General features: G+C 42.0%; 1 protein-coding gene across 14 annotated transcripts in view; it reads right to left on the reverse strand.

Annotated features, from left to right (window-relative positions):
- The window catches only part of DNAAF9 (dynein axonemal assembly factor 9), a 73,220-nt gene that overhangs the window by 14,119 nt on the left and 37,743 nt on the right, over positions 1-21,358 (reverse strand). For all 14 annotated transcript variants that reach the window (XR_007906427.1, XR_007906429.1, XR_007906420.1 and 11 more), the window contains 11 exons: positions 21,219-21,269; positions 20,351-20,438; positions 17,173-17,276; positions 14,252-14,398; positions 10,680-10,768; positions 10,352-10,450; positions 9,988-10,105; positions 8,964-9,052; positions 7,587-7,745; positions 5,450-5,575; positions 3,451-3,488 (listed from right to left, as the gene is read on the reverse strand). Coding sequence is in view for 3 of the 14 variants with exons in the window: in XM_051798159.1 (XP_051654119.1) it covers positions 3,451-3,488; positions 5,450-5,575; positions 7,587-7,745; positions 8,964-9,052; positions 9,988-10,105; positions 10,352-10,450; positions 10,680-10,768; positions 14,252-14,398; positions 17,173-17,276; positions 20,351-20,438; positions 21,219-21,269 (1,108 nt within the window). In the remaining 11 variants the exon portion in view is untranslated. The remainder of the gene's footprint in view (positions 1-3,450; positions 3,489-5,449; positions 5,576-7,586; positions 7,746-8,963; positions 9,053-9,987; positions 10,106-10,351; positions 10,451-10,679; positions 10,769-14,251; positions 14,399-17,172; positions 17,277-20,350; positions 20,439-21,218; positions 21,270-21,358) is intronic.

The following is a 21,358-nucleotide window of genomic DNA, read 5'->3' on the forward strand; positions in this document are numbered from 1 at the left end:
AGGATTTAATTCCCCTGCCCCCATCACCATTTAAAGAAGATGTAATGAAGTTCACCCCATCATCTGCTGCCTGCAGCTATTCCTAGTCTTCACAGAAGTCCTGCAGAGGCTTCTTCACCCAGAAATTCCTGCACCAAGTAGTTCTGGGGCACTTATATTGCACCATATGCTCCCCATTGCTGCTCCTTCCATCACTGACCCTTTCAAACTCAAATTTTCATAACGCCCCAAACAAATCTCCATCATTGTATTTCTCCTTTTTTTAAACTCCCACAGAGGTCTCCACTCCAACTTCAGGAACATCCATGTCCTCTCCAATATCCACTTGCTTTTGAAGGGGCAGAACAGCAAGAATGATTCAAAATTTAAGTTATGTGCAGGTTTGAAATGATATCAAGTTCGGGGATATTAATCATGCAATTAAAATGAAAAGTATGAATAAGCTGAAGTATGAATAAGATAAAGTATGAATCAGCTCATAATCCCATCCTGGAAGCATCCAAGACCAGTTGGACAGGGCTTGGAGCAATCTGGCATAGTGGAAGGTGTCCCTGCCCATGGCAGGGGGTGGAATGGGATGGTCTCTGAGGTCCCTTCCAACCCAAACCATTCCTATTTAAACTGCCACTGCCATCCCTGTTTCTAAGAGATGCATTTTGGAGACCACCCAGTTTTGTTTGATTCTTTATACCCTGATCTAAAGAAAAAATTCCTTGCAGCCTGGGGAATAGCATGTTCAATAGGAGCAGGAAAGAAACAGGAGGGATGGATTAAAAATACATATGCTTTAGGAAAATAATGGAGCCTCTTTGCTCCCAAATGTACAATGGGCATATTTAACAATGGTGATGTCTTAATTTGAGTTGTATATGAAACTGTTTTACAAGAGATGCCAAAGTGCCCTCGGATTGGGAAGGTGTCACGTTACAGCTTCTGTGCAGGAAAGGAAAGAATTAAAACAGGGAAGAAAGGAGAGATAAAAGGGAATTACAGCACAGAGATGATGGCAGGATTTTTTTGGAAAAGGTGAAGCAAATGTGCACAGCAAAACTGCTCCTGTTGGTCACTCTGCTGGAGGCTTTGTCAGTCTGCCTCCATCCTCATCTGCCTCTGCTGCTCTTGGGGCTTTCCAAACAGGAATGTAACTCATGGAAAATGATGTCACATCAATAATGTGCACAGGGACCCTTTGTTATAGAGAAACCAACAGCAGAAGAGACCTGGAAAGCAGCAGCACAAGGGAAACCCCACTCACCCCCAAATTTTCCAAGACACTTATGTGGACAAGGTAGGTATCCCAAAGGTCTGACTCATTCCTACTTGCCTGTGCCCACACTTGGTTTTCTTTACACCTACAAGTTTCTGTTTTCAGATTTGTTCAATGCCCAACACTGCCTTGGCTCACTGGTGACAAAGGAACACAAACAACAATATTGGGGTGCACAACACCCCAAGAATTTCCCCAGAGGGTGGTTGGGCACTGACCAGACTCCCCAGGGAATGCTCATGGTCCCAAGGCTGCCAGAGTTCCAGGAGGGTTTAGACAACCCTCTTAGGGACAGGGTGGGATTGTTGGGGTGTCCTGGGCAGGGTCAGGAGTTGGACTGGATGGTCCTTGTGGGTCCCTTCCAACTCAGACTCATGGAATATCCTATGGACAAGTAGGATCAGTATCTCTCAAAGTGAATGTCTCAGTAAATCTCGCTATTGCTGCACCAGAATTAAATTCTCAATTATGTGCAATCACAAGGAATTCTCTCTGTTGAGAGATATCTCAGATCACCCAGAGAAGCTGTGGCTGCCCCTGGATCCCTGGAAATGTCCAAGGCCAGGTTGGATGGGGTTTGGAGCAACCTGGGCTAGTGGAAGGTGTCCCTGCCCATGGCAGGGGGTTGGAACTCTGTGATCCTTAAGGTTCCTTCCAGCCCAAACCATTCCACAGTTCTATAAATTACACAGAACTAAATTCCCTGCACCACACACGACACAGTTCTGCATTAGTCTGGAAAGCTGGAGTGTCCCCCATCTCAGTTCCAAGCACACTTCTCCCCCTAAAACTTCCTGCACAAAAATTACCCCTATTTATGGGAAACGATTTCTTCACACGTGGGGCCCTCTGGGCCCTCCAGTGTCACATTCTGTACCTGAAAACTACAGGACAAAACTTTCCAGTGAGCACAAATAATTCCCTGCCAGTAGAATATTCCTCTAACCTCCAGCATTTGTAATTTTTTTTCCAGCATTTTGACTGTAGGAAAATTAGCTGTGCCTGTCCTGAGCATTTTCTAGTTCCTCCTTCAACAAGGACAAATTGTCCCTCAATTAGGTCTGTACAAATCACTTTAAAAAAAAAAAAGATAGCTTTATTATTTTCATTTATTTTATTATTTTTATTTTTCTTTTTTATTCTGTCACACTACAAAAAGGCATGCTTGCACTTTTAACTTCTCTGCAGTTACTGATAATTCTTTATATTCTTAATATTCTCCTTCCCTCTGCAAATCCCCCCATGGTTATAATCAGGACAGTTTTCCCCAATTTGCAGCACCAACATTTTCCTCCAAATAAAAATAAAATAATGATCTATATGCAGCATCTATATACTTTCCAGCTGCAGTACAACAGTGACTTAAAAATACATATATACATATATATGTATATATATACACATATATATGTATATGTGTGTGTATACACACATATATGTGTACATATATGTGTACATATGTATGTATGTGTACATATATGTGTAAATATATGTGTAAATATATAATATATATATTTACTCATATATGTACACATACATGTTAATATACATATACATATATATGTATATATACATTTACATATATACACACATATATATGGAGATCCAAATCTCAACTTAAAAGCAGAGTTTCTTCTTCAGAAAATACAGCAAAATATGTAAACCTCTGCATATATTTGAGTTACCTGTGGACTTTTTTTCTTACTTGCTTTTAATAAATAATGTCATTTTGCTTCTATATTGTTATTGGTTTGATCTCTCTCACCAGTCCAGTAGTGGTATCTCATATTTTCATCCTGAAAATACGTGTTCTATGCTGAGAGGGAGGGAGAGCTGGTACCTTGAAAAGAAATGTTCTGTCCTGCCTTAATGTTGTGCATCAGCTGCACAAAAGAACAACTGTCAAATCTGCTTCTGCTCTTGACACTTAAACTTCTTCCATAGAACCAGGAATTCATGGAATGGTTTGGGTGGGAAGGGACCATGTTCCAGAATCTTCCACCTTCTCCAGGTGCCTGTGATGTTTGATAGTTTGGGCAGAGATTGTCTGTTCTCCAAGGGTTTATCATGATCCTTTGGCTACGTGAATTTATAGCTAAATATATAATATAAATGTATTCATTTGGCCACGTGGATCAGCTGCTTGTTCTGCAGAGCACCAAGTCAAGAAAAGTGACACCTACCTTGGGAACACTGGTCCAAGAACTTGGGAAAAAGAAGCCTAAAAAACCAAAAAGTTTGTATATCAAGGCTGGATATTGTTATTTAAGCAAAACATGTACATTTGTTTGGACACTGACAGCTACAATCTCACTAACCAAACCATTTTCATGCTTCCTTTCCTCACTCCACACCACTGGAACATCCCCACAGGTTGTGTCTCTCAGGACTTCTTCCCCAAGAACTAGTTTTGTAGCTGGTTTTAGTTCTCCAATGGATTTAAGAGCTAATTCCCACCACACAATCCACTGTGTATTCCAGAGAGTCAGAAAGGCTTCAAGGTCACCAGAATTCCTATTTAAACAACAGGAATTTTTTTATGCTTGTCTTAAAAAAATTTGCCTTCCAAGCACGGTGGGAACTCTTCATGGGAAGATTGTAATAATGATGCCAATTTCTGGTGCTGTGTCAGACAAGTGACAATTATTTTTATCATTATTTTTATAATTTAAAAGCTTTAGCATGCACACAAAGCTCTAGAGAGAGTCCCACTTCAACTCCCTCTCCCCCTGCTCTGGTTTGCTATTCAAAGATAGTTTTAGGGAAAACTTTGAAGGGAAAAGCTCCATCCCAGGCTCATGGAAGAGCTGGATCTCTACAGGAATGAACTTTGAGGCAGGAAAGGGGTTTGATTTTCTCGACTGCAAAAGTTTCAAGCCAAACATTGAACCCACTCTTGTGCATTCCCACAGTGAAATCACCAAAGCTGCCCAACTGCAAGAGCTGCCATTGGCACTACTTGGTAAATTCTGATCAGAACAAACTTCAAAGCAAGACATAAACGACCCACAGCACAGGCTGAGCCTCTTCCTTCAACTGCTCCTGCACTGGAGGAGACAAAACTCTGCTGGTTAAAGCACTGCAGGCTGGGCTGCTCTAAATGCTACTCAGGACCAGGGCTAGTGACACATTAGTGAGTTAAAACCAACAAGAAATGGAACTTGTCTTTCCTCCAATTATGGAAAGCACAAGTTTAAGCAGCACTCCAGCACCAAATCCCCAGGAGTTCACGGGAGTTTTATTATTTCTTGACAACCTTTGTCACGGAGACAAGAAGAAAGCAGCAAGATAAGGTCTATTTATTGACTACTGCAAAGCACAAGCAGCACAGTGGTTAGTGGTTAAGAACAGCCAGGAAATCTCAGGAATGCACTTTTATAAACTGCTCGGGCAGTTCAGCTCTAAGCTGTGGAGCACAGAGTTGGCTCACAAACAGAAGCGACGCTAACAACTCCGAACACTCTAACTGCTTCCACTTACTTTGATCAACTCAGCTGCAAGGCATAATTAAAAAAGGGGAGGGTTACAATTTCACAGAGAAATCTAAGAGATGATTCCCATGTTTGCTGAAGTCTGGAGCACACACATCTAACTACGAAACAGCAACCAAGGCACAGTGTTTCCAAATGTCACCGACTTGGCTTGGCGAGCGTTTCCTCCCCGCCCTGGCTCTGCAGTGACCCAGGATATCAGGTTTTAACACTTGCAGTGCTTTGGCTTCCGTGCTTTGTCATTCCCTTCCACTGAATTTGGGATTGCTTCCCTTCAGTTCCACGTTTAAAGGCTGCAAAGTCTTTCTTTTAACGGCCCAAAGCAGTGACAGAATCAAGAACCCAAACCCAGATGAACGTCTCGATTTTCAGTCCAAATTCCAAAAAGGGTTGTAAGAAATAAAATGATTTAGAGGGACAGGGGGCTGTCCAAATTATACAAAATCCTTACCTAGACTTATGTATTTAAGTAGATTTAGTTTGTTCTTCCAGAAGCTAAACTTTCATTAATATAATATATAATTCTATACCTTGTGGAAATCAAGTGCCATCCTGATAAATCAAAGAGCACTTCCAAGTTTTATGGGATTTAAGACACTTCACTGGCATTTAACCATCATATATCCCTAATTATTATAAAAGTGATCTTACAAACACACATATCTGCTTTTAAATATATTTTAAAGCATACCTGTGCTCCATGTAGCAGCTCAGGGGCTCCACACAGGTGTTCACTGCTCCAATGAGGAAGGAAGATTTCACATCTGGGTCAGGGTGAGTCTGCAGAGCTTGTACAACATCAATAACATCAGTGTATCTGTAAGAAAAGAGAATGAAATGTGGTTTTAGAGAAGCAGAAGGACACATTCCACCATTTAGGAAGAAATCCATCACTAGCAAGAAGGTTGGATTCCTAAAAAAGTCCATTGAATAGTGAGAAAGCAGCTCAAAACTTGGCAAATCCAATTTAAGCCAATCCAGACAAATGGAGCTGATTGAGAGTTACCTTAAAAATAATTATTGACAACACAGAGAGAAAAGCAGGATAAAAAGTCCAGCTTTCAGGAAGCACAAAAAGCATAATATAACAAAAGTAAGTTACACCTAATGCCAAGCATATTAAACACAAGTCAAATTAAAAAAAAGAAAAAGAAATAAAAAAGCAACACCCTCTCACTTATCAGCATCCCAATTTAAATATGCTTCTGTAATTAATGTATTTATTAATTTTAATATAATCAATGAGTTTATTTCTTATTCACTGCTCCAGACACTGTTGGGTCCTATTTCTGTGTGATCACAAAGTTTAAGTGAACCTGAGTTTTAATTCCAGGTGTTTATTTCTCAGCCAGTCACAACCTTCTCTCAAAACTGTGCTGTCAGGTAGCAATTTAATGGATTATTTAGAGAATTCCAGCTACTCTAGAGCTGTCTGTACCAATATCCAACTATCCAGAAAGGATGGAAAACTGCCAATTAGCTGTTCCTGAAGCCACTGCTGCTACAGAATACCAGTTATTTTGCACATTGCTGGACTTTACACCACTCCTGCTAATTCTGAGTAAAAAAAAAAAATGCAAATGTGGCTCTAAATGGAAAAAAAAGATGATTTTTAGCACTATCAGAATGGTTTATAATGAAGAAAATGCTGAGCTCCATGTAGTGAAACAGAGGAACACTTTGAATCCTGGGAAGTAAAACCATTCCAGTCAGGTCAGGGTGTGTTGGTTAGTTTGTGTCACCTTATAATGACTCAGAAACAGAGGGGGGAAACTTGTTGCAGGTGATCCTGGTCCTCAAATGCTACCCTGGAGATGGAAATGTCAAACAGAGGTGGCTCAGAGTCTTCACCTTTATTCCACAAGAAAACTGGCATTTCTCAGAAACATGTTAATAAGTGTTACTCCAATATCACCTCTTTCATCAGGCAAAGAGTTCTGACAGCCCTGCTCTGTGCTGGCAGCTCCAAAGGGCACAGCCATGGAATCATAGGAGGGTTTGGGTTGGAAGGGACCTTAAAGATCATCCAGTCTCACCCCCTGCCAAGGGCAGGGACACCTTCCAATAGCCCAGGTTGCTCCAAGCCCTGTCCAACCTGGCCTTGGACACTTCCAGGGATCCAGGGGCAGCCACAGCTTCTCTGCCCAACCTGTGCCAGGGCCTCCCCACCCTCACAGTCAACAATTCCTTCTCAATATCCCATCTATCCCTGCCCTCTGGCACTGGGAAGCCATTCCCTGTGTCCTGTCCCTCCATGCCTTGTCCCCAGTCCCTCTCCAGCTCTCCTGGAGCCCCTTTAGGCCCTGCCAGGGGCTCTCAGCTCTCCCTGGAGCCTTCTCTTCTCCAGGGGAACCCCCCCAGCTCTCCCAGCCTGGCTCCAGAGCAGAGGGGCTCCAGCCCTGGCAGCAGCTCCGGGGCCTCCTCTGGACTCTCTCCAGCAGCTCCACATCCTTGTGCTGTTGTTCCCAGGGCTGGAGCAGCTCTGCAGGGGGGTCTCACCTCAGACAGGGGCAGAGGGGCAGAATCCCCCCCTGCCCTCTGCCCACGCTGGGGGATCAGCCCAGGGCACGGGGGGGTCTGGGCTGTGAGTGCCCATTGCTTCCAAATGACTGAAGGAATCCCATGGACACTCCTTCCAAAGGAGCAACAACCAATAATATCAAGAGGTGCAGAGAAGCTGAGTTTAGTACACCTATAAAACAGAATTCCCAGAGTGCCACACTGGAGCTCAGAATCTTAAAGGGAAAGTTTAAAAATGCCTGGGAAATAGGAAGGGGATTGAAAAATCCCTTATTCTCTGCAACACTGCCACAGTTTCAAACACTTACCCCTGCAGGACCACCAGGAGCCTCTTGTTCTTTTTGGAGAACATGGACTGACGGCCCCCGAGGTTCTGCTGAGCCTCCAGGACCCCGGACAGGTACCTCTGGAAGTGGGTGGCACTGAAACATTCTGGGCTATCCATGGTCTGCCTATAAACAATCCACCTAAACAACAGGAACCAAGGAAAGGGGTTCACGTTCTGTGACACAACATTTCTGTTCTCTTTTTATTTGGAACCAACAGACTGAAAATAAATTTTGACAACCCCAAGATCCCACATCTCTCACCAGCTCATCATCAGCTCATTCCACCTGACCACGTGGGAAAGGGGGATTGACTTGGCTTTCTGTCCTTTCCAGCACAGGTACATTCTTTACATTAGTGCCACAAGGTTGTTTTTTTTTGGTTGGTTGGTTTTTTAATAAAACAATGTTGAACAGCTTTTTTTTCAAAGCTGTGCATCACAGCAGTAACTGTGATCACTGTCAGTGATGCAGTAAACATCAAAAATGATACGAATCCAATTCAAAAGACTCTGGGCATGAAAATATTTCCACTGCAAAAATGGAAAACAGCACTGACATTTGCAGGAAACGTGATGAAAAGTATTATTACACAACCTTCAAAAGTCACTTTGCCCTATAACAGAACCAAAAAACTCCCCTGAATCAACTTGATAATATCAAGACGCTGAGTAAAAAGTGAAAAACATGCAGAACATGACTAAGATGAAATGCTGAGGTGTTTGGCTGCAAGATTTAAAAGGATAACAACTGTTTCTTTTGATTTTCCAGAAGCTCTATCAACACACAGAATGAAAAAATTCCTCCCCTAGATTTATCTTGTTGCCACACAACAATGTCCTGAACGCACCTCCTGCTCCTGCAGAATAGAAATCAGGTCACATTAAAAACAAGGAGTGCCAGGGGAGTCTTTTCCCCAAAAAAGGAAGCTCTTCACTCATTTCCTTCAATTTGTGGCACCTTCTATCCTTGCTTAAGGCAGGATTCATTTGGCCCTTCTGAGATTTCTCCTGACTGTTGTAACCTCAGTGGCATTCCAGGTACACGTGAGATCTGCAGGGATTCCTGTGCTTTTCCTAACATGGAACAGCAACAAAAAAACCTCCTGGGCTATTTTTTCTGTCTGAATATTTAAAATTTAAGGGCAAATCTACCTGGAGACACAGTTAAGTGAGATACCTGAAGTCATAAAAGTGAAGTAACAGACCCTACAGGACCTCAAAAATGTTTACTGACCTTATTCTTACAACACTTCTCTTTACAAATTAGAAACGAGGTTTAAAAATAACAATTAAACATGGATAATTTAATCATGTCAGGTTGTTTTTTGGTGATTAATACAACCAGGACTGTACAAACCTTCCATACTCCTTGGTAAAGGTGACGAGGAAAGCACAGAGATCACTGGAACGACATCCTGGGAGCCCAGTGAGGATGGTGATGATCACCTGGAAAACAGGGAACAGGGAAGAAGGGGACAAGTCCAACATCAGCAATGAGCTACAACAATTAAACACCCCCAAGGCCTCTATTTTGATAAAATCTTAACTCAAAACACAAAATGAAGTGACAGTAACCACAGAAACACGAGAAAAGACACCAAATAGTTTGTTTTCATGATGAAAAGGGCACATTCAAACATGTTTTTCTTTCTTTCTTAAACACACACAGTTAAACCAACCTTAAAATCAGATTTAAAATCATTCCCAAGTGTTTATGAATTAAGTGTCAGTAGGGTCTCTGAAGCAGATCCCAGGAAATGAGTGCCACCACACTGCAATATTCCAAGGGAATTATATTCCTGCTGCTCTGCCTTGGTTGCTTTCAGCAGGTTTCAAATGCTGGGAAGTTACAAGGAAATATTTTCTCTGAAAATGCTATTTAAAGCAGGCCTTAAGTTGACCAATTGTTACTGCCCCTATAGAGAAAGGAGTGTTCTACAGATAATATCAGCAAATGTTAAATATCATGTGCTCCCTCCATGCTATTTAAAGGACTTTTATGTTCCAGAGAACAATTCAGTTAAATTATGCAGCAATTCATAAAAACAAGCTGCTGCTTTAGGGCCAAGTCTCTCTGGACAGAAGAGAAAACTTGAAGATTTACACCTCATTTTCACAAGCCATTTGTACTTCCAAAAGATTGTTTAAGTGGGAAAAAAAACTACATATGTAACCAGGAAAATTATTCATATTCTAAGAATCCAGTTCAGTGGGAGCTGGTGGTACTGGAGGAGGAGGCAGAGTATGGCTGGACATCCAGCAGTGCTTTTATTACACTAATGGCAACATTTATTAAATATTCTACACTAGGAATTACTGTTGAGTTCATAGTGAATTATTATTATTATTATTATTATTATTATTATTATTATTGTCCTCACCTTCTCACTCTCTGCTTTGCTCTCAGGAGTGGTTTCTGACTGCTGCAACAAAACAGGGAGATGTGCCCTCACCACTGGCTTGTTGCTGACGCTGCTGATGGTGAAATGTCTCACAAACCTTGTGAAAATAAAAAGTTTTATTTTCTTTACAACCACGAGCAAAAGATTTAATTCGTAAAAATAGCCAGGAAATCGCTAAAATAAGATTATCCAAAGGTCAAACTGGAGAGGAAAGAATTCATCTCACAACAGAAATGATTGAAGAATTATTTAATAAGCAATTTTTAGATGACTACATGTACTAAAATAATTTGGTATCATTTCTGACAAAACTCAGCCCCTGAACACAAAAATAACTTCTCACCTCTCCAATTCTGGAAGGGCAGAGGATAATTTCAGCTCCCTGCATCTTTCCCCAGAAGGAAAAGACAAGGCATTAAAGAGCTTCTGAACACTGGAATGCCTAAAAGAAGCAAAGTAATTAATGAATTAGTTAAAGGAGAAACCTAAACATTGATGTTCTTTAAACCACATGGCTACATATTAAATAGTACCAAAAAAAATAAAGTGAGTGTTGCACTAAGAAGGCAACGATTCTTTTTTTAATTTTTGTCCAAATCAATGAGTAACAGCATTTTTCTGACTGTAGCACACAGTTTATGTGGAATTGCACTGCACTGGTAGGAACTTACATTCTCTTTTGTTCCACAGACAGGAATTCTTCCTGGACAACCCTTAAAGATAATCCTGAGCTTGCCTGGTTTTGCCACGAGGAGAAAACCTGGAGCAAAGCAGAGTTGGGCATGAGCATTGTTATTGTCCCAAATTTGCTTTCCATTTGTTCAGGGATTGACTGTCCATTTGTTCAGGGATTCATTGTCCATTTGTTCAGCCATTTTCACTGGCCATCAAATATTACACAATACTGGGTTTGCTGCAAGAATTGCCCAGAGAAGCTGTGGCTGTCCCTGAATCCCTGGAAGTGTCCAAGGCCAGGTTGGATGGGGCTTGGAGCAAGCTGGGCTAGTGGAAGGTGTCCCTGCCCATGGCAGGGGATGGAATGAGATGATCTTTAAGGTCCCTTCCAACTCAAACCATTCCATGAATTCAAATGATGGCAAAAGTCTCCACAGATCAGATTTTGTGACCTCTGTGGCTGGGCTGGAACTGCTTTAAGAAGTAACTTCACTGAAACACTTTAGTTTTCCCTGACAAAAATGTAGGTGTTTATAACCCAAGTGCTGAACAGCAGGAATTGAATTAATTCAAGCCTCTTTTAAGTCCTATTACCATTTTCATGAGGTAAGACTGCAGCAAACATTTCTAGACATTTAAGAAAAACTCTGCTCCTTCCCAAAAGCAAAAGGGAGCCCTTCATTCCTCCAGGGAGTGATGTTTTGGCTCCCATCCCATTGCTCCAGCCAAGGCACATTAATCTGACTGGCACTGTGAACCTAGAAATCAGATTCAGATGAATCACACAGTCAGGGCTCGGTATTTCCCTTCTTTTCCTAAGGAAAAGGCAACAGCCATTGTCATTTCTCACAATAACTTTCTGCGAGACAAAACAACTTGGAGGGGAGACAACTGCTTCCCATTAACAAATCAGCATCCCAAACACCAGGGCAGGAGATAAAAAACCAGCAGAATAAAAGATCTTTCTGATCTTAACAAAGGCAATATTGCCTGTGCAGAAAGATCCAGGCAACCAGAAAAAAAAAAAAAAAAACCCAGCCACTTCAAAAGATGTAGGAGAGACTAAAAGAAATGCCTCCAAGGGATGGGAAGAAGGGAAAATTGTATTCTGGAGGAGGAAAAGGGCTGGGGATGAAGTGAAAACACAGGTCAGGCAAAAGAGCTGCTGTGGGCTTTAGAGAAGGTGGAGAAAACAAGGGAAATCAACACATCCCAAAGCCTGAACAAACCTTTCTCCCTTACCCATGAGAGGGAGGATGTGAAAGGTTTTGTCCCATTTTCACAGGATTTGTAAAACCAGATTTCAGCTCTGTGTGCTCAAAATCCTGCCACCACCTCAGTTTTTAACAAACCCAGGTCTGCAGGAACAGGTATCTGCCATTCCCTGTTTCCAGGAAGCTTGGAATAACTCAAGCACAGGTCCAATAAGTGAGGTATGATGATTTAGAGGAGTAAAACCAGCACCTCCATCTTAGTGAATCCTTGGGATCTGTGAGACTTCAAGGGCACGTGGATTTATAGAGAGAATTTTGGTGCAAATCAATAAATACCTGAAGGTAAAAACTGACAAACCACAACAACAAGTTTCCAAGGCTCACACAGCCGGGGGCACTCCACCTGATGGAGAGTTTTTATTCAGGAGGGAACATCTTTAAGACAAAAGGTTTGTTTTATTGACTTGAATTTTAGCAAAGCGACTTGGTGTGGGGCCAGATGAGAAGCTTCAACTGCAGAAACTGAACCCCTGTGTGGTAAAAAGTGAATTTAAAAGAGGACAGGGATAAATAGCTCTGAGAAAAAGCAGCAGAGGCTGGGCAAGTCCAGCAGCAGAGTTGTTCAGGGAATGCCCTGGGATATCCTCTGCAATGAATTCGGGAGGCTGAAGTGAACTGACAGCATTTTGGGGAGCTAAGCTGGGAGATGCCTCATGGAAAAGTAAATTTAAGAATGCTAGAAACATTCTGGGAGGAAATGGAAGGAAAAATAAAGAGGAAGGTAAGCATGAAAGGAAGAAATGTTTCTAAAATCAGCTGGAACATCAATGGGCAAGAGAGGAAGGACCTGAAGGTCTGTGAATCTGTGAATCCAAGGCAGCAGTGAAAAGTAAAGGCAAACCAAGGGGATCTCAGAACATTTTCAGAGCAGGGAATTGTTAATGCCTCTGTACAGGAAACAAACCCCCTCATCTATGATTCTATGATCTCAGACACTGCACACAGTTTGGATGTCTACAGCCAAAAAAAAAAGATCAAAAGAAAAGCACTGCAACACTCAGAAGAAAAGAGAACTTTTTATAGGCACAGATTACAAAGGATCTGGTTTTATTTTATTAGGCCAAATAAGGCAGAAAGAATAGGTCTGAAATTTCTGGATATCTCAAGGGTGTGTGCTGGGAGAGGAGAGAAAAATAAAACAGATATAAAAGTAGAACTCGTAAAATAGGCTGAAAATCCCAAACCAAACAAACAGATTCCCAGCCATTCACAGAGTGGAACAGTGGGAAGAATTTAAACACTTAAGATAAAAGGAGGGGACATTTTATGGTGCCATTAATACTTCCAGTGGGGACTACTCACTGAGCTAGGTGGTCTTTCCCAGTCCAGTGTGATGATCACATCCCAAAAAGCCCTTGTGAAGTCCTAAAATCTCCAGGCTCATTTCCTCAAAAGCACCATTGTTCCCAAGCTGGGTTTATTAAAAGCCTCTGCAGCACTCTGAATGAGGCCAATCCATTCAGGGAACAACACAATGCCATATGGGAGACTTAAAGCCTTCCACAGAACTTCCCTAAGAACCAGGATCCCAACGTGTCTGACCACAAAAAAAAACCCCACACAATAGAACCTCTGCCACTCCATGGAACTGCTGCAGCCAAGGGCACACATGGAAATGCAGCTCCCAGGAAAGGAGCTCTCAGAGCAGGCAAAGGGAAGCACATGGGGAGCATTAAACTGCACAAACACCACCCCACCCCAGAAATTCAGACAGAAATTCAGGCTTCTCACACATGCAAGGTCCTGAGATCAGGAGCAATAACACTCCTGGGATGGTCTAGGCCTTGATAAGCTTGAGTTTGCAAGGCAGATGCCACAGGTCACACAAAGAATCAGAGTTCCCAGTTGGAAGAGAGACCCTGGAGATCCCAAAGCAGCAGATTTTATATTGATTCTACGTTGAAAAGGTTTTGTTTGTGAAGACTGATGAAAGAATTTTAACTCTCCCTGTATTTACTCATCAGGCAACAAGCTTTAGTGGCTCAATTTATGTGAGACATAAACCCCTTCTCTCCAAACTTAGTTAATACAGGCACCAAACTCACCGTTGTGTCTCATCTTAAACACAGGAATTATGGGGGTCCCCATGATTTATATATTATTTTATATATCATTATGATTGCATTTGGCTTCATTTTACCCCCTGGAGCCTCTTTATCATAAATATTCTGAGGTGTTTTTTTTTTCTTTAAAAGTTAAAAAAATTTCATCCTGTTGAATTTCAAACTTCCAGAAATATAAGACTGACAATACAAGAACTTAAGGAAAGCTTACCAATCTTTTTTTTCCTTTACCTGTGAGTAAAAAGCTTTATAAATCTTTCTTTTGGGGAAAAGTGCAATCATCAGAAAGTTGTTCTGGGTATGGAATTCAACTGGGAGGTGAGGAAGCAGGGAACTTTTGAAGTCTATGAAGAGAGCAGCAACAACACTGTTTGAATCCTAGAAATGGGAAAAACAGGACAAGTTATCATTAACAGCTCTTGAAAGTGAAAAAAAGGCTTCATGCATTAAACAGCAGAGATGAGAAAAAAACTGTTACAGTCACCCCCAGGCACAAAGAGCTGGGCATTCCTGAGTTTCCATGGCACAGGGATGGAGCACAAGGGTCAACTGAAGCCACTTATAGGCCCCCTGAATTCCTATTTTGCAGCTTCTGGAGATATCAGAAGCTTAAAATAAAGGATTTGAGATGCTTTTAAACACCTAAGTTTTGTCTTGAAAAGAAAAGCTTGCTTTTTAATATCTACTCTTTTCCCCATCAAAAAAAAATAGACCTTTCTTCTGTTAATGCTTCCCAACAAACTCTTCTTCATCCACACCCACACACCTCTGACACAGACACCACATGGAGAATGAATGAAATGCCACCTCAAATGACTTAAATGCTTCAAAATAACTAAAAAGATTGGAAGTTTGGTGCTATTGCAAAGTTTCTGCACCATGCTCTTCAGCTTCTGACCTGACAGGGGCCGTTCTGGCACAAGACACAACTCTCAGGCCTGTCATTCAAAGAGCAGCTCACTTGCATGTTGGAAGTGCCCCTTTTCTCTCAGATTCTTCACTGAGCACAAGTTCTACTAAATTTCTTGCTTTTTTATCTGAATTGTCTTCACCAACAGGACCCTGAAGCCCACAAGTTGTGTCTCCCTCAGAAGCGCTGAACTCAGGTTGTCTGATTCTTGTTCTATGAAACACTGACCCTTGGTCTTTTGGGGGTTGTTTTTTTGTTTGTTTTTCCCAGATTAGATGCTCCATCCCTGGAAGTGTCCAAGGCCAGGTTGGAGAGGGTTTGGAGCAACCTGGGATAGTGGAAGGTGTCCCTGCCCATGGCAAGGGGTTGGAACTGGATGAGCTTTAAGGTCCCTTCCAACCCAAACCATTTCCACGACTCTGTGATTCTGGATTTCAAGACAGGCTCAAGCTTGGACCTGGAACTCTTGTCACACCAAAGTATTAGAAAATCAGGACAATTTGCCAGCATGAAACATCCCTGGGAAACAGGGATTCCATGCCTTAGGGTTCAAACCAGAAAGTGAATGTCATCCACCTCCCTGTCAACAGAACTGGGAAAGTAACTCAATGTACTAATTCTGGAGAAGAAAAAGCTCGAGTTGGGGAACTGTTACATAAGAGCTGCTATCAATTCAGAGACATTTGCAAACAGAATCTTCATCCTTTGCTGACTGAGGGATTAATTATAAAAATAATCCTCTCAAAGTCACTGAGGTGAGTGAGGAACACACAAAAAATATTCTCCTACGAGAGAACAATTTCTCTTAAAAGAAAATGGTTTTTGGGACTAAGAACCCACAGATCCTGGATTCTGCAGGATGGCCCAGAGATTTCCTGGGATGTGGCTGAAAGGCCAACTCATACACCTGTGAAGTGTCCAACAAATGTGCTCCTTGTCCTGGAAAACATTTGGGGCTCCACAAAATTGAAAAAAGCCGAAAAGCAGCAGCAATAATCCCCACGGACACGACGGTAAAAGGAGCCGGTTCCAAGTTTTACGAGATGTTAACAGTGTGAAATCTAAATATTACTTGGGAATATTTGTGGATGAATGGCCAAAATCCACTCTGTCTCCATGTCCACGAGCCTCAAGGATTTCAGGAGCTCAGCTCTGTGCCCAGTTTCTCCGTGTTGAAGCAAAAGCTCAGATATTTTCAAGTTAAAAAGTAGAACACGGCGACAGAGCTGCTAAAAACCTGCACTTTGCATCACTTCAAGCCTTTGTATCTTTTATTTGAATCCCAGCATTAAGTTAACCTTTCTTTTTCCATGAATACTGTTGCAGTAACTCTTGGAAAAGAGGAAGGAACAATTACCCTGCTTCTCCTGTCGCTTCTGAGCAGTTCAAACCCTCCACCCTTGCATTATGCCAAGTCAGTAGAACAATAATATTCTCCCTGTCAAGGCTTTGCCTCACACAAAAATCTGGCACCAGTTCAGCAGGGATGGCCAGGACCCAGAAATAGGAAGCTTTCTGAAAGTGAGTGTCTTGACTCAAACAATAGAAGGAAGGTCAGTGTTAAAATAGCTTCTTAAACTCCAAGGGGCAGCCCGTGATGTCCAAGGAAAGGCAGCTCAGGTGAGATTCCTGGGCTGGAATGTGTTTGGATCACACACTGGGGTCGTGGTTCACTGCTTTCCTGGATTAGAGGATGAAATCATACATGGAGGTACCCCAACAAAAGAGCAACTAAAGGAAATTGGGATTTTCCCCACTTTAGGAAAACAGTAGCCAACCCAAATAATCTCTTTTGCACTCTGAAGGAGTGATAGTTAAACCCAGAGTGGCTGCCTGGAGCAGGAAAAATCAGCTGAGCTGCCACCACGGACCTCTCGGTTCCCACTGAGCCACAACAAGTGATATTCGAATATAATGTGAATAAAAGGCAGCATTTCACCCTCCCAAACACCACATGACACCAGAACACCTCAGCCTTTCCTTCAATCAAAAGCAATTTTCACACTATTAACACCAAACTGCTCACCCAGATTAATACCAAATTCCCTCCTCTTTACTCACTAATCACTGATTTGTTAAGTCAATCAGCACCAAGTGTGGAGATTTGCACCAGTTATCACAGTTGTACAGACACAGGTAAAAGCTGAAATAAGAAATGGGGCTGAAATGGAGATTTTGCACCAGAATTATTGTTAAAGATTGATAAAGAGTTGCTGGCAGTAAAAGCAGAGCAAACACTCACCCCATCATAGAGGGAGATGGAACTCATGTGGTTCTTGGAGATGGAAATGCTGCCGTGGTGGGGATGAGCAAAGAGGATGCCATCAGAAAAGAAGTGCAGTTTACCTACAATTTGAGAGGAAAAGGATTGATATTAGTTATATATCAGTATTTCAACATCTTGTGATGAATGTCATTCCTTTCTGAGGAAAAAAAATCCATGTTCCTGCAGGATTTTGGTTCTTATATATCACTGTGATTGCATTTGGCTTCATTTTACCCCCTGGAGCCTCTTTAGCATAAATATTCTGAGGTGGTTTTTTTTTTCTTTAAAAGTTAAAAAAATTTCATCCCACTGAATTTCAAACTTCCAGAAATATAAGACTGACAATACAAGAATTTAAGAAAAGCTTACATCCCAAATGACTCGAAATTTAAATATTGAACAAATAGTTTAAGTGGCAAAATCAAACACTGTTAAAGTTTGATTTAGAGGGGAAAAAATTAACTAAAAAATTAAGTTTTAAATTAAAAATTAACCTGGAATTTAAACTGAAAAGTTGACTTTAAAATTGAAAGAATGTTTAAATATTCTACTTTGACATTTACAACATTTAAATTTTGGTTCTTAACAAACCTGCCTGAAGGAGAGCAGCTGGAAATGAGAAACAGCAAGGCTGGGTGGGATAATGGATAAAAGAAAATTCCATCAAAGTGTTAGAAAGTGGTATCAGTAAACAGCTGATTTCTGACAGGCTTCAGAAAGCCACCAACAAATGTCTGAGCAGGGGCTGCCAGCTGGCCCTCTGCATTTAAAAGCAGTATCACATCCCACACAGGGAAGTTTGTGAGTCAGGAAAAGGGAAAAGTTAAATATTTTCTTTGAAGAAAAAAGAAGAAAATAAACAAGTTTTACTCCGTTACATTTCAAAAAAAAAATCAAAGTAACTAAAATATATGGCTGAAAGTGCCTGCACAGCTCCCAGAACAAGGTTGGGAGGAAATAATAAAGATGTTTTCCACTTGGAATGGCAGCTTGGGATGAGATCTTCAAACCTGTTCAGTATTAAGGTTTTGTTTTAATGAAAATGGCCTTAAGCTGAAGGAAGGCAGGGTTAGATGGGACATTGGGAAGGAATTGTTGGCTGGGAGGGTGGGGAGGCCCTGGCCCAGGGTGGGCAGAGAAGCTGTGGCTGCCCCTGGATCCCTGGAAGTGTCCAAGGCCAGGTTGGAGCAACCTGGGAGAGTGGGAGGTGTCCCTGCCCATGGTAGGGCGTGGAATCAGCAGGATTGACAGTCCCAACTCAAACCATTCCAGGATTCTGGAGCCCCTCTGCTCTGGAGCCAGGCTGGGAGAGCTGGGGGGGTTCCCCTGGAGAAGAGAAGGCTCCAGGGAGAGCTGAGAGCCCCTGGCAGGGCCTAAAGGGGCTCCAGGAGAGCTGGAGAGGGACTGGGGACAAGGGATGGAGGGACAGGACACAGGGAATGGCTTCCCACTGGAAAAGTGAAGATTTAGGTTGGATATTGGAAAGAAATCCTTCCCTGTGAGGGTGGTAAGAAACTGGAATAAATTTCCCAGAGAAGGTGTGGCTGCCCCTGGATCCCAGGAAGATTCCAAGGCCAGGTTGGAGCAACCTGGGCTAGTGGGAGGTGTCCCTGCTCATGGCAGGGGGTGGGACTGGATGGGCTTTAAGGCCCCTTCCCACCCAAACCATTCCATGATTTTATGCACCTTTTGCACCCAATAGTGCCAGACCACAGAGCTGCAACCTCAGCAGAGCCCAAATTTGAGCACAACAAAAAGGGAAAGAGCTCAACTTCATTTTCACTTGAGAGTCTAGAAAATCCCTCACCCACTGACACAACCCCTCACTCACAATGGTCCTGATACCCCCTATTGGAACTCTCCAACCCAAAAGTTATCAAGACATTTAACTCCATAAGTCTTCTCCCCCCCCCAAAAAAAAAAGGGAATAAGTAAATTGCTCCACAGGGGCACAAACAGCAATTTTTAACAGAGCCAAAAAAATGCCACCGTTCTCTCATTATTTACTCAGTGAACATGTGCCCACAGCAGAACAGCTAAATATCATATTCTGCATGAAGATTTTTGCTTTAAAATCTGCTCAGTTGGAGCAAAAGCAGATTCCTCTAAGTGACAGTTGCTTTTTAATTGCCTTGTACCTCATTATTTATCCTGGACACCACATGGCAGAACTACAAAGCTGAAAATTCTCCTCTGAAGATCATCAGCTCGTGCTGAGAACTTCATGTCAGATATTCATCATCTCTCTTGTACATCAGCACTGACACAACTGCACATTCTCTGTGCATTGGAATATCAAATATCAGGCCTTAAAAATATCTATTGGTTCAAGGCACAAGGGAGGGAGTGAGGGAAGTGAGGGAAAACCTTCCCAACAACCCAAATTGTCTTTAGTTGTATTATTGGGATATTCACGTTCCCTTAAGTTCTTGAAGGAAAAGGTGCCAAAAGAGGAGGAATAATCCAAGATTCCTGTGAGTAATTTTGTGTCAGAAAGCAGTAACTGGATTGAATCTGAGAAGAACCAAGATCAAGCATCTTCCTGTAGCACAGTGAGAACCTGTGCTGGGAAACACTGAATTCCTGAGTGAAAACAGAAAAGGAAAAAGTGGGACCTCACATCAGCTCTGGGAAGAGCTTTTTGTAGAGGCAAATACAAGGCTGTAAATGAGTTTATAAATCCTCTCCTACATCAGAGGCAGTGTAAAGGTCCATATTTGCCTTCACTTCCAGAGCTGGAAGGACTGTAATGCCCAATCTTTCCAACCTCATGTTCATATAGATACAGAAAAGGCAGGAACTATCTGGCACATCATCTATTAAAGACAGAAACAGTCATTTTGGGCATGTTTTGAAAAAAGGCATCTCCCAGGTCTGCAAAGCCTCACTGTCCATGCAAAGCAAGCCTAGAGGAATCCTCCTTCCAGGATTAGGAGTTTCAAGCAGAGGCTGGGGATAAACAGAACAACAGATGGAATTTAAGAGCAGAAAGATGTAAAGGCAAATGGAAAGAAAGCTTAAGGTGATGGTGTAGTTTGGTTCACCAGAAAATGTGCCTCTTTTGTTTAAAAAACTAAAAAAAAACCCACCTAAAAAAATAAAACAAACAAACAAACAAACAAACAAAAACAAACCCCACCCAAGCACATCTCACCTTCTGCAGGCATGGCCTGTGGGTTGCTGGAACAAAGATACACTCCATCCCCTCCAGTGAGTAAAGTGCCCAGGAAAGATTTATCCTCCTGAACAGGAACAAACAAACAGTAACATCACAGGCTGGATCAAGGACCAGGACATTTTCTCATGTGTTTGCTCCAAGAGAGAAGGTTTTCCTTTTAAACAGCAGCCATCAGAAGTTTAGGAAATGAAGAGTTTTATCCTGGATCCAGCAGGGCCAGTGGCAGGATGGTTTGGAAGAGCCTTCCCCCCATTTTGGCTTTGCCAGCAGCTGTGAAGTTCCAAGTCATTGTCACAACCACAGGGCAGAGCTTTTTTTTGTTTGCAGTTTGTCAGTCCCCTGAGCTAAAAGGACAGGGCAGGAAAATGAATCTACTTATAATGAACATTCCAGGGAACCACAAAGTCAACCACAAATGTGAAACTCATGTGATTTAAGATGTTCCCAGATTCCAGAGGCCTTTTTCTTTCCGGAGTGTTTTCCTTTAGACATTTAGTAGGCTAATTAAGTTAAAAGAAAGTTTGTATGTAGAGTGGCATTGAGTTGTGGGGGTTTTGGGGAACACACGAGCTCCAGGAGTAATGTTGAGTGAGACTTCCATGAATTTGTAGCTTTATTAGAGCTCTTTTTTGCCCTTGGGGTTTGTCGTTCTCTGACAGAAAGAAACCCTCAAACTTTTACATACAATGTACTTTTTATAGGTCAGAGTTTCAAAGAACAGGCAAGCCTTGTAGGAGAGAAATAACACACAAAATAAAAGACAGTTTGGTAGGAGCTCAGTTTTTTTGCACAGTGGTTTATGAAAGTGGAACTTCTTTGGTTTAACAAAAATGTTTCATTTTACCTTCAACGCCTGCTGTGCCTTTTCAGAGAGTTTCACATCACTGTCTTCAACCTGGAGCCAGAAAGAGTTTCCATTTGTGTTGTTATTTATATCACAGATAAAGCAAGTCTAATGTCAAATAAAACAAGTTAAACAAAGGC

The sequence above is a fragment of the Manacus candei genome, unplaced genomic scaffold (assembly GCF_025592945.1).
Source record: "Manacus candei isolate 608988 ecotype Guabito, Panama unplaced genomic scaffold, ASM2559294v1 h1tg000048l, whole genome shotgun sequence".
Lineage (NCBI taxonomy): Eukaryota > Metazoa > Chordata > Aves > Passeriformes > Pipridae > Manacus > Manacus candei.